This window comes from Phyllobates terribilis, unplaced genomic scaffold, assembly GCF_046119375.1.
Source record: "Phyllobates terribilis strain yellow unplaced genomic scaffold, ASM4611937v1 Scaffold_4__5_contigs__length_816908805, whole genome shotgun sequence".
Taxonomy (NCBI): domain Eukaryota; kingdom Metazoa; phylum Chordata; class Amphibia; order Anura; family Dendrobatidae; genus Phyllobates; species Phyllobates terribilis.
In genome coordinates, this window is record NW_027362764.1 from 73377390 (window position 1) to 73393774 (window position 16385).

A 16385-nucleotide genomic window follows, 5' to 3' on the forward strand; every position below is an offset into this window, starting at 1 on the left:
CAGATTTATCTTCTGGAATAGAGGTCAAGCAAACAAAGAAAACTTTATTGTGCGCTGTCCGCGATTCTCTCCAGACAAGCTGTGGAGCAGCAGAACCATTTAAGCCATAGACATCATCCTCAATTTTTTTACAATTTGGGGGCTTTTTTTCCTTTCCTGGGAGGACGGAGAGGAATCAGTAAGCAGGCTGCGATTTCCAGGGTCCTGTCGGTAATCCCATCAGTATTGTGTTTCTTCTATGGGGAGTGAAGGCTCCAGAATACAATCCTCCCAAAGGTATCACATCAGCGGCTGCAAAGTCTCATTTGTAAAAAACAAAACAAAAACAACCACATTTAATTTCTATAAAATATATATATAAAAAAAGGGAAAATGCAGCTCTGCCGATGGGGAGGAAAACATTTGTGCATATATTGGGGCAGAACAATGGCAGTTGGATAAACTTGCAGTCGGTCCCCCCCCCCCGTAGCCGGAGCTCGGGTGACATTTCTCTTGCCGGTGTTTATCGGAGTGAAGGTGACATTTCTCTTTCCGGTGTTTATCGGAGTGAAGGTGACGTTTCTCTTGCCGGTGTTTATCGGAGTGAAGGTGACGTTTGTCTTGCCGGTGTTTATCGGAGTAAAGGTGACGTTTGTCTTACATAGTTTGTAAAGCCGAATAAAGACTTGCGTCCATCAAGTTCGACCTGTTATTCTGTAATTGCTAAAGTTGATCCATAGGAGGGCAAAAACCCCAAATGATTTAGCCAATCTTCACCTGAGGAAAAATTCCCTCCCGACTCTGAAACCAGCAGTCAGAATAAATCCCTGTATCAACCTACTATTTTATTTTATTTTTAAGTATATGCTGAAATCTGCCTGGTATCTAGAAATGCATCCAGTCCCCGCTTGAACTGGTGTAGTGAATCCGACATTACCGTCTCCTCACTCAGTGAATTCCATATTCTCACTGCTCTTACCGTAAAGAACCCCTTCCTATGCTGGTGCTGAAACCTTTTCTCTTCCAGTCTTAGTGAGTGCCCTCTTGTTACCGTAATATCCCTCCTTTTGAACAAATCCCGGGCAAGATCTCTATACTGTCCCCTAACATATTTGTACACATTTATTATGTCCCCCCTCAACCTTCTCTTTTCCAGGCTGAATAGTCCTAGTTTTGCCAACCTCTCTGGGTATTGCAGTCCCTCCATTCCCTTTATTAATTTTGTTGCCCTCCTTTGTACCTTTTCAAGCTCATTTATATCCTTTCTATATATTGGGGCTCATAACTGAGCACAGTATTCCAAGTGTGGTTTGACCAGAGCTTTGTACAGTGGAAGAACAATGTTCTCATCCTTTGCAGCTATACCTCTTCTGATACATCCCATTACCCTGTTTGCCCTTACAGCAGCCGCCTGACTTTGGGCACTCCAATTTAGTTTGCTATCAATCAAGATGCCCAAGTCCTTCTCCATCTCTGAATTCCCCAATGATTTCCCATTCAGTGAGTACTGGTGACTTCCATTTTTCCTTCCCATATGTATGACCTTACATTTCTCCTCATTAAACCTCATTTGCCATTTAATGCTCCACCTACCCAGCTTATCCAAATCCCTCTGTAGGTCTGCACTGTCCTCTTTTGTATTAATTGTTTTACATAACTTTGTGTCATCTGCAAATATTGATATTTTACTATTTATCCTGTTGACTATGTCGTTAATAAAGATATTAAAAAACATTGGGCCTAGTACAGACCCCTGTGGTACCCCACTAGTGACGCTTACCCAATCTGAGAATATTCCATTTATAACCACCCTCTGCCTTCTATCCTTTAGCCAGTTAGCTACCCACTTGCAGACATTTTCCCCCAGCCCCATCATTCTCATTTTGTATACCAACCTATTATGTGGCACGCTATCGAACGCTTTTGAGAAGTCGAGATACACGACATCCACTGGTTCCCCCTGATCTACTCGAGAGCTAACCTCCTCGTAGAAGTCAATCAGGTTTGTTTGGCAGGAGCGATTCCTCATGAATCCATGTTGGTTCGGGATTAAAAGATTATTAGCATCAAGATGCTCCGTAATCGCCTCTTTAATGAAGCTTTCAAAAATTTTGCCCACAACGGACGTCAGACTCACCGGCCGATAGTTTCCGGCGTCACTTTTCGCTCCCTTTTTGAATATTGGCACTACATTCGCCTGTCGCCAATCAAGTGGCACAGACCCAGTCTCAACAGAGTCCTTAAATATAAGATATAACGGTCTGTCTATCACATTACTTAGTTCCCTTAGTACCCGTGGGTGTATGCCATCAGGTCCTGGTGATTTGTTTATTTTAATGTTACTGAGGCTTTTCTGTACCCCAGCTTGGGTTAGATTAGTCATACTTAGTGGAGGATTAAGTTTGTCACTTCTCATTTCTCCTGTTAGTTCGATTTCCTTTGTGAAAGTTGTCGAAAAAAAATTATTTAATGGATTAGCTTTATCCTCATCTTTCTCTATGATTTTGCCTTCCTCACTTTTTATCGGTCCAATATTATCCGATTTAATCCTTTTACTATTTATATACGTAAAGAACAGTTTGGGATTTGATCTACTTTCCCTAGCAATACATCTCTCTGTTTCCTCCTTCGCTATTTTTATTTGTTTTTTACAGGTTCTCGTTTTTTCCTTGTAACACATTAGTGCCTCCTTACTGTTTTCCTGTTTTAATCTCTTGAATGCCTCTTTTTTGCTATTTAACGCCCCTTTTACGTTCTTGTTCAACCATATTGGTTTCCTCTTATTTCTGGCCCTTTTATTCCCATACGGTATATACCTCTCGCACTGAGTATTCAGAATTCTTTTGAAGGTTTCCCATTTACTATTCGTATTCCTTTGATTAAGAACTTTGTCCCAGTCAATAAGTTGAAGGCTTTCTTTGAGCTGATAAAACTTCGCCCTCCTAAAGTTTAATGTTTTTGTTGTTCCCTTATTGATAACCCTACTGAAGGGCATTTTGAAGTCGATAATATTATAGTCGCTATTACCTAGGTGCCCCCCTATCTGTACCTCAGTTATTCTATCAGGCCTATTAGTCAATATTAAGTCCAACACGGCCTTCCCTCTCGTTGGTTCCTGCACTAGTTGGGAGAGATAATTATCCTTAATATTTGTCAAGAACCTTTTTCCTTTCTGAGATCTACAGGTTTCTGTTTCCCAGTCAATATCCGGGTAGTTGAAATCCCCCATTACAATCACTTCATTATGTTTTGCTACTTTGTCTATTTGTCCTAATAGCAGATTCTCATTCTCCTCTGTTATATTTGGTGGCTTATAGCAGACCCCCAGTAATATTTTATTATTATTTTTAGTTCCCTCTATCTCTACCCACATGGACTCGACCCCCTCTTCTCCCTCTCCTATATCTTCCCTTAGTCTGGGTTTTAGACATGACTTTACATATAAGCAGACTCCTCCGCCTTTCCCCTGTTTCCGGTCCCTTCTAAATAAACTATAATCTAATAAATTTACCGCCCAGTCGTAGCTATCGTCTAGCCAAGTCTCTGTTATACCTACGATGTCATACCTCTCCTCCGATATAAGCGCCTGCAGCTCATCCGCCTTATTGGTCAGGCTTCTTGCGTTGGTCAGCATGCAAGATAAAACTTTGGGGTTATTTAGCATCCTATTCTTCTCTAACGATCTAACTGTGCTATCCCCACCCCCCTCTCCACCCTCATTATATTCACTTCTCCCCTTCCCCCTTGCTTGCCTCACATCCCACCTATTTCCTTGGTCCCCCCCCCCCCCCCCCCCCCCGTCTCTAGTTTAAAAACTCCTCCAACCTATTAGCCATCTTCTTCCCCAGCACCGCTGCACCCTCCCCATTGAGGTGCAGCCCGTCCCTCGGTAGAGCCTGTAGCCGACCGCGAAGTCGGCCCAGTTCTCCATGAACCCAAACCCTTCTGCCTTGCACCAACTCTTTAGCCACTTATTCACCTCCCTAACTTCCCGTTGGCGCTCCTGTGTGGCTCGCGGGATTGGTAGTATTTCTGAGAAAACTACCTTGGAGGTCCTTGCCCTAAGCTTCCTACCTAGGTCCCTGAAATCATTTTTAAGGACCCTCCATCTACCACTCACTTTGTCATTGGTGCCGATGTGGACCATGACTGCTGGGTCTTCGCCAGCCCCACCCAGTAACCTGTCAACCCGATCCGCGATGTTTCGGACTCGAGCACCAGGGAGGCAGCATACCGTTCGGCGATCCCGGTCTTTGTGACAGATTGCCCTGTCTGTCCCCTGTCTGTCTTGCCGGTGTTTATCGGAGTGAAGGTGACGTTTCTCTTGCCGGTGTTTATCGGAGTGAAGGTGACGTTTCTCTTGCCGGTGTTTATCGGAGTGAAGGTGACATATCTCTTGCCGGTGTTTATCGGAGTGAAGGTGACGTTTGTCTTGCCGGTGTTTATCGGAGTGAAGGTGACGTTTGCCAGTGCAGATTTCACTCATGTGGCGCCACGAGGTTCTGCCGGGAAAATCTGTTCCCTTCAATTTCATCAAAGAGCAGGAAATAGCGCGTCCTGCCCTCCTTATATTTGGTTAGGTCATTTATTAAGATAAATGTGTGAATGTCGCTTACTGTACTGACATGCGGCTCATAGATTTGTGAGGCCCATTCTACTGTATAGAGGACTATGTGAGGCCCATTCTACTGTATAGAGGACTATCTGAGGCCCATTCTACTGTATAGAGGACTATGTGAGGCCCATTCTACTGTATAGAGGACTATGTGAGGCCCATTCTACTGTATAGAGGACTATGTGAGGCCCATTCTACTGTATAGAGGACTATGTGAGGCCCATTCTACTGTATAGAGGACTATGTGAGGCCCATTCTACTGTATAGAGGACTATGTGAGGCCCATTCTACTGTATAGAGGACTATGTGAGGCCCATTCTACTGTATAGAGGACTATGTGAGGCCCATTCTACTGTATGGAGGACTGTGAGGCCCATTCTACTGTATGGAGGACTATGTGAGGCCCATTCTACTGTATGGAGGACTATGTGAGGCCCATTCTACTGTATGGAGGACTATGTGAGGCCCATTCTACTGTATGGAGGACTATGTGAGGCCCATTCTACTGTATGGAGGACTATGTGAGGCCCATTCTACTGTATGGAGGACTATGAGGCCCATTCTACTGTATGGAGGACTATGTGAGGCCCATTCTACTGTATGGAGGACTATGTGAGGCCCATTCTACTGTATAGAGGACTATGTGAGGCCCATTCTACTGTATAGAGGACTATGTGAGGCCCATTCTACTGTATGGAGGACTATGTGAGGCCCATTCTACTGTATGGAGGACTATGTGAGGCCCATTCTACTGTATGGAGGACTATGTGAGGCCCATTCTACTGTATAGAGGACTATGTGAGGCCCATTCTACTGTATAGAGGACTATGTGAGGCCCATTCTACTGTATAGAGGACTATGTGAGGCCCATTCTACTGTATAGAGGACTATGTGAGGCCCATTCTACTGTATAGAGGACTATGTGAGGCCCATTCTACTGTATGGAGGACTGTGAGGCCCATTCTACTGTATGGAGGACTATGCGAGGCCCATTCTACTGTATGGAGGACTATGCGGGGCCCATTCTACTGTATGGAGGACTATGCGGGGCCCATTCTACTGTATGGAGGACTATGCGGGGCCCATTCTACTGTATGGAGGACTATGCGGGGCCCATTCTACTGTATGGAGGACTATGCGGGGCCCATTCTACTGTATGGAGGACTATGCGGGGCCCATTCTACTGTATGGAGGACTATGCGGGGCCCATTCTACTGTATGGAGGACTATGCGGGGCCCATTCTACTGTATGGAGGACTATGCGGGGCCCATTCTACTGTATGGAGGACTATGCGGGGCCCATTCTACTGTATGGAGGACTATGCGGGGCCCATTCTACTGTATGGAGGACTATGCGGGGCCCATTCTACTGTATGGAGGACTATGCGGGGCCCATTCTACTGTATGGAGGACTATGCGGGGCCCATTCTACTGTATGGAGGACTATGCGGGGCCCATTCTACTGTATGGAGGACTATGCGGGGCCCATTCTACTGTATGGAGGACTATGCGGGGCCCATTCTACTGTATGGAGGACTATGCGGGGCCCATTCTACTGTATGGAGGACTATGCGGGGCCCATTCTTCTGTATGGAGGACTATGCGGGGCCCATTCTACTGTATGGAGGACTATGCGGGGCCCATTCTACTGTATGGAGGACTATGCGGGGCCCATTCTACTGTATGGAGGACTATGCGGGGCCCATTCTACTGTATGGAGGACTATGCGGGGCCCATTCTTCTGTATGGAGGACTATGCGGGGCCCATTATACTATGTTGGGGATCACAGTTGGGGATTCATACTGTGATGGGTCACCATAGTTTGCTGGGAGGGTACAGTAGGGTCACCATACTGTGCATGTGGAGGATTTCACTGTGTGGGTATCATACTGTGCTTGGGGGGCACTTTTGCTGGCATCATACTTTATTATTGGGTTCTTTATCCTTTTGTTATTACATATTTAAATTAGACCATTAAGTCATATCCTTTTTACTGCTCTTGCATGACATATTATATTATTCCAGTATGCCTATACAATATGAAAGAAGGTCATTTTGTGTCTATACAATATGAAAGAAGGTCATTTTGTGTTCCAATACAAGTGATTGGCAACTTTCCAAATGTATAGACGCAGCCCGCTTGTGTCTTTATCTTGGAAGTGATATATTGGCAAAGCTCTGAGGGGTTATCCGATCGCAGGTGGTTGGGTCAGGGGGGACCTTACACTTGTCTCCAAAAGGGGGCATTCCCATTATGTACACCGAGACCTCCATTACGTGTACAGAGACCCCTATAGATGTGTGGGATTAGTATAATACATCCAAAAAAAAAGTTTTATCTTTTATAGCTGTGAAATGCATCGATGAAAATAAAAAGTAGTTATAGATCCTTATAGTGTTGTTCCCATCTTCATAGTTGGATATTGTCAGATAGTGATTGTAAAAACAAGCAGTTTTGCAATTTATTGCTTATTAAAAATTGCAGCCCTTCTTGAGATATTAACATATTTTATTTATTTACAGCTTGTTGCCCAGGAGACCGACCACTTTCTGCTGTCTGGCTTGTAAGCACTGCTCTGAACAGGATGGACAGGATTAAGAGATACCAGCGATCCTGGCCGGCTTCAAAGTTGCTGCTAGACAGTAGAACATGTGCAGTGCTTATAAGCTACATAGAAAAGAGCTTGTAAGCACTGCACACTCTGCTGTCTAGCAGCAGTGGTCGGACTCCAAGACAACGAGCTGTAAATTACAAAATTACTGGTATATATTTAACAATACCCCTTTATCAAGATGGGAATAGCGCTTTAAAGTCTTACTATATGGAAAAATGACTACAGGATGATTCTGAATAAGTTGCATTGAATTTACCTGTTGTGATCCTGGCTGCTCACATCTGTGCATTAGAGGACAGAGCGTCCGGGTGGTATGGGGAGAGAGTACGTATTACAGGGCGTATTGCAGTGCTGGATACAGGCGCAGGATGCTCAGTCTCTGATGCATGTATAATCTGCTATGCGGTATATGTAGTACAGTGACTACATCGCACCGTGTCCTAAGTAATCGGAGATGCACTGTAATATCCTGGCCAGATGTATATGAGAACTGGCAGACAACGATTGTAGCTGCTATTACTGCCCGTATAGGGGTAGTCACCCAGCTTTCCTAGACTTCTGAATGACTTATTCCCTGCTCCTGTATAAGAAGCAGATAAACAGCTCCGAGAAGAATCCGCTCTCTTCTGCGTCACCCGGAGGTTTGGGATCTGGTATCGGAACATTTCAGCATTGCGTTGATCTCGCCCTCGTTTTCTATAATGTCCTCTTTTTTTTTTGCTTGTAGTTTTGGGTATGCTAAAGTCCCTGCACCAGCTGCAAGTGGAGAACCGGCGGCTGGAGGAGCAGATCAAGAACCTCACTGCCAAGAAGGAGCGTCTGCAGCTCCTGAATGCCCAGCTGTCCGTGCCCTTCCCGGCCATATCTTCCAGCCATAGCGCGGCTCCTCACGTGCATACATACCCATTACAGAATGGTAAGAACATACATGACATATATACACGTTATAACTCGGCCATAATCTAGTACAGCGCCATCATACCTCGTCCTGTGCCATATAAAGCCCAGCTCTGTCTTCCTCTCATGCACCGTTGGCTTCATTATTTCATATAACGCCTGCGTCTTTATCATCCCTGTCCCCGTCCAGCGATGCTTGCAAGCCTCGGACCTGTAAGGATGACATATCATAGTCCAGATAACACGCAAACCCCTGCATACGAAACTTGTGAACGTCTTGCCCCCTATTAACTTGACCTTGCAGGTGTCAGCAGCCTTTGGCACTCCAGCTTTTGTGAAATATGTCCGTTAGTGAATGCTGTGAGTTGTAGTTTCACTACAGCTGGAGTGCAGAAGGTTGCTGACACCTGCTCCATAGCCACTACCTGCAAGCTGCTGTTAAAGATAATCTGTCAGTAGGTTTTGCTATATAATCTGAGAGCAGCATGATGTAGGGGCAGAGACCCTGATTCCAGTCACGTGTCACTTACTAGGCTGTGTTTTGCTGTTTCAATAAAATTAGTGTTTTATCAGCAGGAGATTCACTACTAGATGTGTTGTGCCTCCTAGTCAATTGCTCTGCGTAACTCCACCCTCAACCGTTATTGGCTGCTTTCTGCCCATGCTCAGTGTACACAAATCTGCCAATCAGTGATGTGGGTGGAGTTATACAGAGCTCCGCATTCCCAGCTCTGCTAGATCTGCAGCAGAGAAAACAGGGATTGTATTAAAAAGACAGCAAGCAGCTCAGTAAGTGACACATCGCTGGAATCAGGTTCTCTGCCTTTACATCATGCTGACAGATTCCCTCTAAACTACAACTCTTAGCCACTGTCGGTGTATGATGTGAGGTTTAGTTTTGCGTCACCTCTTTTTATAGAGGTTTAGCAATGGTTTTTGCTTGGGGTGGTGCCAGAGATGGTACTTGACCCTTCATGAAGCACCCAGAAACCTATCGTATCTGGGGTAATTTAGGGTTACGGTGCTCCTTGTGAGGAGGGACGCCATGAAGCTCCCCTATAGCCCATAGGTCTGCAGTTGTGGTCAGCGATCTGCAGGAGCGTCATTGTCTTTTCTGTGATAACCTGCCATATTTCGTTCTTTGCAGTATCCAGCACAGACGCCCTGGGCATCAGTAAAAGTCCGCATCTTGGAAACTTCCAGCCAGAGGGTTCCCATCCGGCTCCACATCAGGTACGTCCTATTCAGGACGAATGCAATATATGGTGGTAATCCCAGTGTTATCGGTACGTGACATGGCGAGAGCAGGCACCACCATTATGTATTCTCAGCACGTCCGGCCAATTGAAAGGTCACTGTACTCCATGAAGACCTGTCACCGCTCAGGCGGCCATATTGAGGCATGGACAAAGACTTTTCTAAAGACCACTGTGAATGCATTCTGTCTGAAATGAATCAATATGTGTATTTCTCATGATTAAAGGGTTTCTCTCGTCGTTGAGGAGGTGCTGATCTCGTGGAGACATTGCTCACTTATCTTCATTTTTTTTTTCTCTTTAAGGAGCTGACATCAAGCAGGCAAAGCACCAGCAGTTCTTCCTCTCTCTCCACTCCGCCCCCTGATGGTCAGAGTCCGGCACAGCAAGTCCAAGGGGTTCAGAGAATCAATGGTGTCACCATGGGAACACTAACAAGTGGCATTCAGTCTGTCACGCCAGCTCTTCCTGCCATGCCGGGAATGGGTGCAATAATTGGAGCTCTTCCAGCAAACCAGCTGGCGATCAATGGCATTGTGGGGGCTTTGAATGGAGTGATTCAGACTCCGGCGACATTACCCCAAACCACTGCCCTGACCCACGGGGCGATATTACCCAATGTCGCACACCCAATCTCTTCTACGTTAGCAAACAGGTCAGTGATATGATGAGAGCGGCTGCTTAATGCACTTTAGTGCGGCCACTGTCGGCGCCAGCATTATTGATATTCGGGGCTGTTCCTTGTTGCAGTGCCTCGGGATTGGGACTCCTCTCGGATCAGCAAAGGCAGCTGTTTCTCCATCAGCAGCACCAGCAATTCCAGCAGCTCCTGAGCTCCCAGCAGCTGACTCCGGTAAGAGCGCTCCCACCCACGACGTGCGGGCGTTCTCGCGTACGGGTGCTCCTACATACTGGCGCTCCTGCAAGCAAACGCTCCCACATACAGACGGGGGAGGTCTACATGTTGCTGACATTTCATCGTACGGACTATTGACGATTTTTTTAGTTTCTATTTGTTTTCCACAAGTCTCTCCAATAATCGTGTTCACGTCCTGCAGGTTATGGCTGATAGTGATTTATGATAAGACGAGTGCTGCAGAGCAGACTGCCCCCCGGTGGTGGTTTTTATGCCATGGGAGGGATGAGTTTTGTGCATATAAATCACAGACATCTGTCTGACTTAAACAGATATTTGCGGACACATTTGTGGAGTCCAAACTGTGTCTTCATTTTCCTTCTTTGTCGCCCCCAGGAGCAGCACCATGCCCTGCTATATCAGATCATGCAGCAGCAGCACTCGCAGCAGCACCACCACCATCATCCAGAGCTTCAGCAGCTGCAGATCCCCGCCGCAGCTCAGTTACCACTCAACAACCTGCTGGTCGGAGCGCAGGCCGCCACCCTCCACTCTGCCGCCACCCTGCACTCTGCCGCCACCAACCCCTTCCTGGCCATGCACGCCGATAACACGGCTCACAAAGTCGCAGTAAGTGTCTATAAATGTGTCAGCAGTCATAGATCCGCAGTGATATTATCACAAAGGAAAAGCATTAAAGGAGTATTCCCATCTCCAAGATCCTATCCTAATATGTTGTAGGTTGTAGTAATAATAATAATAATATTAGCAAATATCTCCAATTAGAAATGTAATATAGTTTTTCTGATTAGCTAGGTCTCTTTCCTCATGTACAGGCCATTGCAGGACCTTGGGTATCCATGGTTACGACCACTAGCAACAAGCTAACTGTCACTATATCAGTTGTAACCATGGATATCTAAGGTCCTGCACATGAGGAAAGAGACATAGCGAATCAGAAAAACTATACTACATTTCTAATTGGAGGTATTTGCTAATATTATTATTATTACACCTACTACATATTGGGATAGGATCTTGGAGATGGGAATACCCCTCTAATGAAAATAACTGATTGTAAAGAGATTGTCCAGGGTGTGATGATATGTGACAGACAGTACAGTCATGGCCAAAAGTATTGAGAATGAGACAAATAGTAATTTTTCCAAAGTTTATTGCTTCATTTTTTGTAATGGCAATTTGCATATACTCCTGAATGTCAAAGAGTGATCAGCTTAACAGCAATTACTGTACTTGCAAAGTCAATATTTGCCCAGAAAATGAACTTTAACCCCCAAAACACATTTCAACATCATTGCAGTCCTGCCTTAAAAGGAGCAGCTAACATCGTTTTAGTGATTGATCCATTAACACAGGTGTGGGTGTTGATGAGGACAGGGCTGGCGATCAATCAGTCATGATTAAGTAAGAATGGCATCACTGGACACTTTAAAAGGAGGCTGGTTCTTGGTATCATTGTTTCTGTTCAGTTAACCATGGTTATCTCTAAAGAAACACGTGCAGCCATAATTGCACTGCACAAAAATGGCCTAACAGGGAAGAGTATCGCAGCTACAAAGATTGCACCTCAGTCAACAATCTATCGCATCATCAAGAACTTCAAGGAGAGAGCTTCCATTGTTGTCAAAAAGGCTCCAGGGCGCCCAAGAAAGACCAGCAAGCGCCAGGACCGTATCTTAAAACTGTTTCAGCTGCGGGATCGGACTACCAGCAGTGCCGAGCTTGCTCAGGAATGGCAGCAGGCTGGTGTGAGTGCTTCTGCACGCACTGTGAGGCGGAGACTCTTTGAGCAAGGGCTGGTTTCAAGGAGGGCAGCAAAGAAGCCACTTCTCTCCAGAAAAAACATCAGGGACCGACTGATATTCTGCAAAAGGTACAGGGAGTGGACTGCTGAGGACTGGGGCAAAGTCATTTTCTCTGATGAATCCCCTTTTCGATTGTTTGGGACATCTGGAAAACAGTTTATTCGGAGAAGAAGAGGTGAGCGCTACCACCAGTCTTGTCTCATGCCAACTGTAAAGCATCCTGAAACCATTCATGTGTGGGGTTGCTTCTCAGCCAAGGGAATCGGCTCACTCACAGTCTTGCCTAAAAACACAGCCATGAATAAAGAATGGTACCAGAATGTCCTCCAAGAGCAACTTCTCCCAACCGTCCAAGAGCAGTTTGGCGCCCAACAATGCCTTTTCCAGCATGATGGAGCACCTTGCCATAAAGCAAAGGTGATAACTAAATGGCTCATGGAACAAAACATAGAGATTTTGGGTCCATGGCCTGGAAACTCCCCAGATCTTAATCCCATTGAGAACTTGTGGTCAATCATCAAGAGACGGGTGGACAAACAAAAACCAACAAATTCTGGCAAAATGCAAGCATTGATTATGCAAGAATGGACTGCTATCAGTCAGGATTTGGTCCAAAAGTTGATTGAGAGCATGCCAGGGAGAATTACAGAGATCTTGAAGAAGAAGGGGCAACACTGCAAATATTGACTTGCTGCATTAACTCATTCTAACAGTCAATATAACCTATTGGTACTCAGAATATGATTGCAATTATATTTCTGTATGTGATATAAACATCAGACAAACACTAATAAAAACCAGAGGCCAGCAGATCATGTGAAAATATAATTTTGGTGTCATTCTCAAAACTTTTGGCCATGACTGTAGACGATGCGATAATCTAATAAAATGACCATAACTCTCCTTTCTTGCCGTTCCAGCGCAACAACTACTAGTAGTCCACATTGGTCACATGCCATGCCTGTACATGTGTGGCACGTGACCGCTGAGGCCAGTGATTGGCTGCAGTGGTCACATGTATGATTTATAGCATGTGACCAGCTGCGGTGGGGAAAATAAAGGTGAGTTATGATTACTTTATCATCTTATCACATTGCTTGCAGTCAGGTAAATGTCATTTAATTCTGGAAAACCCTTTTAAAAATATTTAGTTTAGAGGACCTCGCTCTGTTGCCCTTAGAGGGTTTTTCTATGTTTATCACCTTTCCTCAGTATTGGTATAAAGGGGTTAGGTGACATTAAATCCGTAGGATTGTTGGGGGGCTGCCTGTACAATCCCCATCAATAACAAGTACAGGGGTCTCTGGAAACAACTGGCTGAAAAAAAATCGCAACAATTTCCGAATCCCATTGCACATACTGCGACTGCCATACTGGTGCGATGGAACCGGAGACTTGTGATTTGGGGGAAGGGGTTCGGTGCGGAGTATAATATCCTGATTATTTCCTTTCTCCTCAGAGGCTTGGAGAAAAGAATGGACCAGTCATGGCAGATAAGAGCTGATACGTGAGGTGGACGGAGCTCCAGGCCTCCTCCTGGCACTTGACTTTCTGAAAATAAACTACGTCTTCCTTTTCCGTAGCAAAGAAACAATGCAAACGAAGACCTCTTGACTTTCTTCCATATTCATAGTCATCCTTCCACCAGGTGGAGAAGCAGCGCGCTGCCGAGTGCTGGCGAGGAGAAGATGGCGGTAGCCACACAAGGCTTCAGATATTTATTCACTGTAACGTTCTTGTTGCTTTGTTGCACTGATATTTGGCTGTATTAAGTCTGAGAAAGGTAAAAACACTGTCGTCCGGACGTGACGGGCGAGTCCCGACAGCTGGGGCAGGCGCTGGGGGACGGCGCTGGTGACCCCTCAGTGCAATTCTGCCACTGGTCACTTCTATTAACGAACAATACGATTGTTGCCGCACGGGTTTTCCTGCCGTTGACGTTCTGCTTTGCAGACTACAGGGAGGACAGACAGAAGGGTCGGTGCGGGGACAGCGCCATGTTATTCCCATGAAAGTGCCTGTTGCTGAGGTTCCCAGAGCAGAGGCGAGACATTGCACTGGAGGCTCCATCGTCGTCTATGCCACTAATGCCGACTGTGGTCACTGCTTATTTATTTTCTAGCAATGAGATATGCAACCGCGGGAAGGATTCCCACACTTTTGGGTTCTTGCACCGGACCTTTAATTATGTGGCACCATTTTTTTTTTTTTTTTTTTATAGTGCAGTTACAATATTGGAAGAATATGTGGAATTTACAAGAATTGACCATATAATGTAGGTATTCCTAGGACTAAGAGCAGCTGCGTTTAATGTTGGTACTCTTCAGCTGGGAGTACCACCATTTCAGCAGTGCACCATGCCAGCTCCGATTTATATTCCTGCCATTGCCGGAGCTCTGAATTATTACAGGGGTTGGGCCATTAGGACCACTTCTGTGTTGTATTGCCCATTTTGGGCATTTTAAAAGGAAGACCCCCTGCTCTGGCAGATTTGGGCTTTCCATGGATAGATACTAGGTTTGCTCTGTGGCCAGCTCTTTTATTAGGGGGGCTGACTGTGCGGAGGTGATGTCCTATGGATGGTGTGTGCTCATTGCGGTAACTTGCTGATCTAAAATAAATGGAAGATGTCGAGACCCACAAAGTAAAAAAGAAAGGGAATCCAGAAAACTTGACTTTTAAAGTCTTAGTCCCGCAAAAAAAAAAAAAAAAAAATTATATATTTTTTTTCCTTATTTCTAAGGAATGAAGCCGAAACAAAAAATACAAGTGAAATTATTTTTACACTCAATTCTCAAACGTTTAGAGGCTTCTCTGTGAAGTATTGCTGCGCCCCATTATAGATCTCCTCTGACATTAGCGAGCACCTGGTGAGGGAAAGTTTGCTGCAAGTACATCGGGTAGTGCGATGCTCTGCGGAGGAGCGTCCTGATCATTCCTTGCGGGGGAGGGGTGGGTCCTACAATTTTACGTAGAAGACCACTTTCTAAGGCTTGGGTTCATTCTTCTGTCCCTTTTACGGAGTTCATAGAGGGGATTGGGTGGGGTGGTCCTGATCGGAGGACACCCATCGGTGACGTTAATATGTTCTAAAAAGGGGCCGAGATCCAAACTCAAAGGAGATGGGAGCCATTTCCAGGACGGATTTGGGGTCACGTTTCGTTTCTTCTCTGAACGGTCTTCTGTTTTTTTGGTTCAGGAAAAGAATGGCAGAAAATGTATGTTTGCAGCAACATTTAGAGGGGTTCCTCCATAGACATTTATCGGTTATACACAGGATAGTATGATTGCTGGGACCCCCACTAATCTAAGAACAGGGGGCCCAAAAGTCCTGTGTGTGAATGGAACGGTAGAGAGCATTCTTGACCACGGGGAATGTAGCAGTGGTCGCACATGCTCAGTACCGCTTATTATTGGTTGGGTCGCAGCGATCATACAGTTTTCACCTATCCTGCGTGCAGCCGATATGGATCGTTATAGGGACCATCTACGAGTTGCCATTACTTGTGTTCTGAGCTCAATGGGCCGATATGCCCAGGAAAGTGACATTGGCTTTTGAGTTGCTCCCTAATGGTTCTTGTCATTGAAACCTTGCGGCCCGGCTTCATATCGGGATCGCTCGCTCGGCAGGACGACTGCTGATCTGTAGTTGGCTGTTTGCATTATTAATGGTAATAGACCCCACTGCAATTTCACCTCCGCTGTGACGGAGACCACACGGATCTCCAGTAATGTGTCTTGCAGGTTATTACTGCTCAGCCCTTACCTCATTCTGTACATACGGATATATTTTTTTCTTTTGTGGATCTGTTTTGTATTGTTAAAGTTGATTATGATAACAATAATATTCTGATTTGTAATATTTCTAATCGGCAAATGGAGAAAAAATAAAAATACAAATTAAAGTTAATTTATTTTTATATTTTCAGGGGGATTTTAAGACCTTGGTAAAGTGATTTTTTTTGTACACGCTCTTCTGTAAGACGCAGGCAGCGTGCTCCACTTTTCTACGGTCGCCGGCTGCTCAAACAAATTGGTTTGTGCTATTAGATGTCAAAATCCACGTGTATTAAGAGAAATGTACAGGAGTTTTCAGAATAAATTTTAATATTGTACAACACCGACTTGGCTGCATTATTATGTGATTAGCAGACGGCTCGGGCCATCGCGTCCTCTGCCTTCGTCTTCCCGCACGTCACGTGTGTACAGATAGCCGTGTGGGTGGGAAGCGGGGTCATCCGCGTACGGACGCAGCTTTTTATCAGGGATCTAGACTTCAGGTGCACAGAGCAGACAAAACTTCATTACAGCAATAAAAAAAAAAGCACATTTTGAAGATA

The 16385-nt window shown here is 45.3% G+C and overlaps 1 protein-coding gene across 10 annotated transcripts in view; it reads left to right on the top strand.

The window, feature by feature from the left end:
* MLLT10 (MLLT10 histone lysine methyltransferase DOT1L cofactor) overlaps positions 1-16165 on the top strand; it is a 256506-nt gene extending 240341 nt beyond the window's left edge. For all 10 annotated transcript variants that reach the window (XM_073677493.1, XM_073677487.1, XM_073677489.1 and 7 more), the window contains 6 exons: positions 7938-8126; positions 9255-9340; positions 9669-10018; positions 10114-10216; positions 10616-10849; positions 13505-16165. In XM_073677493.1, coding sequence (XP_073533594.1) covers positions 7938-8126; positions 9255-9340; positions 9669-10018; positions 10114-10216; positions 10616-10849; positions 13505-13549 — 1007 coding nt within the window. In that variant the 3' untranslated portion in view covers positions 13550-16165. The remainder of the gene's footprint in view (positions 1-7937; positions 8127-9254; positions 9341-9668; positions 10019-10113; positions 10217-10615; positions 10850-13504) is intronic.
* Positions 16166-16385: the final 220 nt, after the last annotated feature.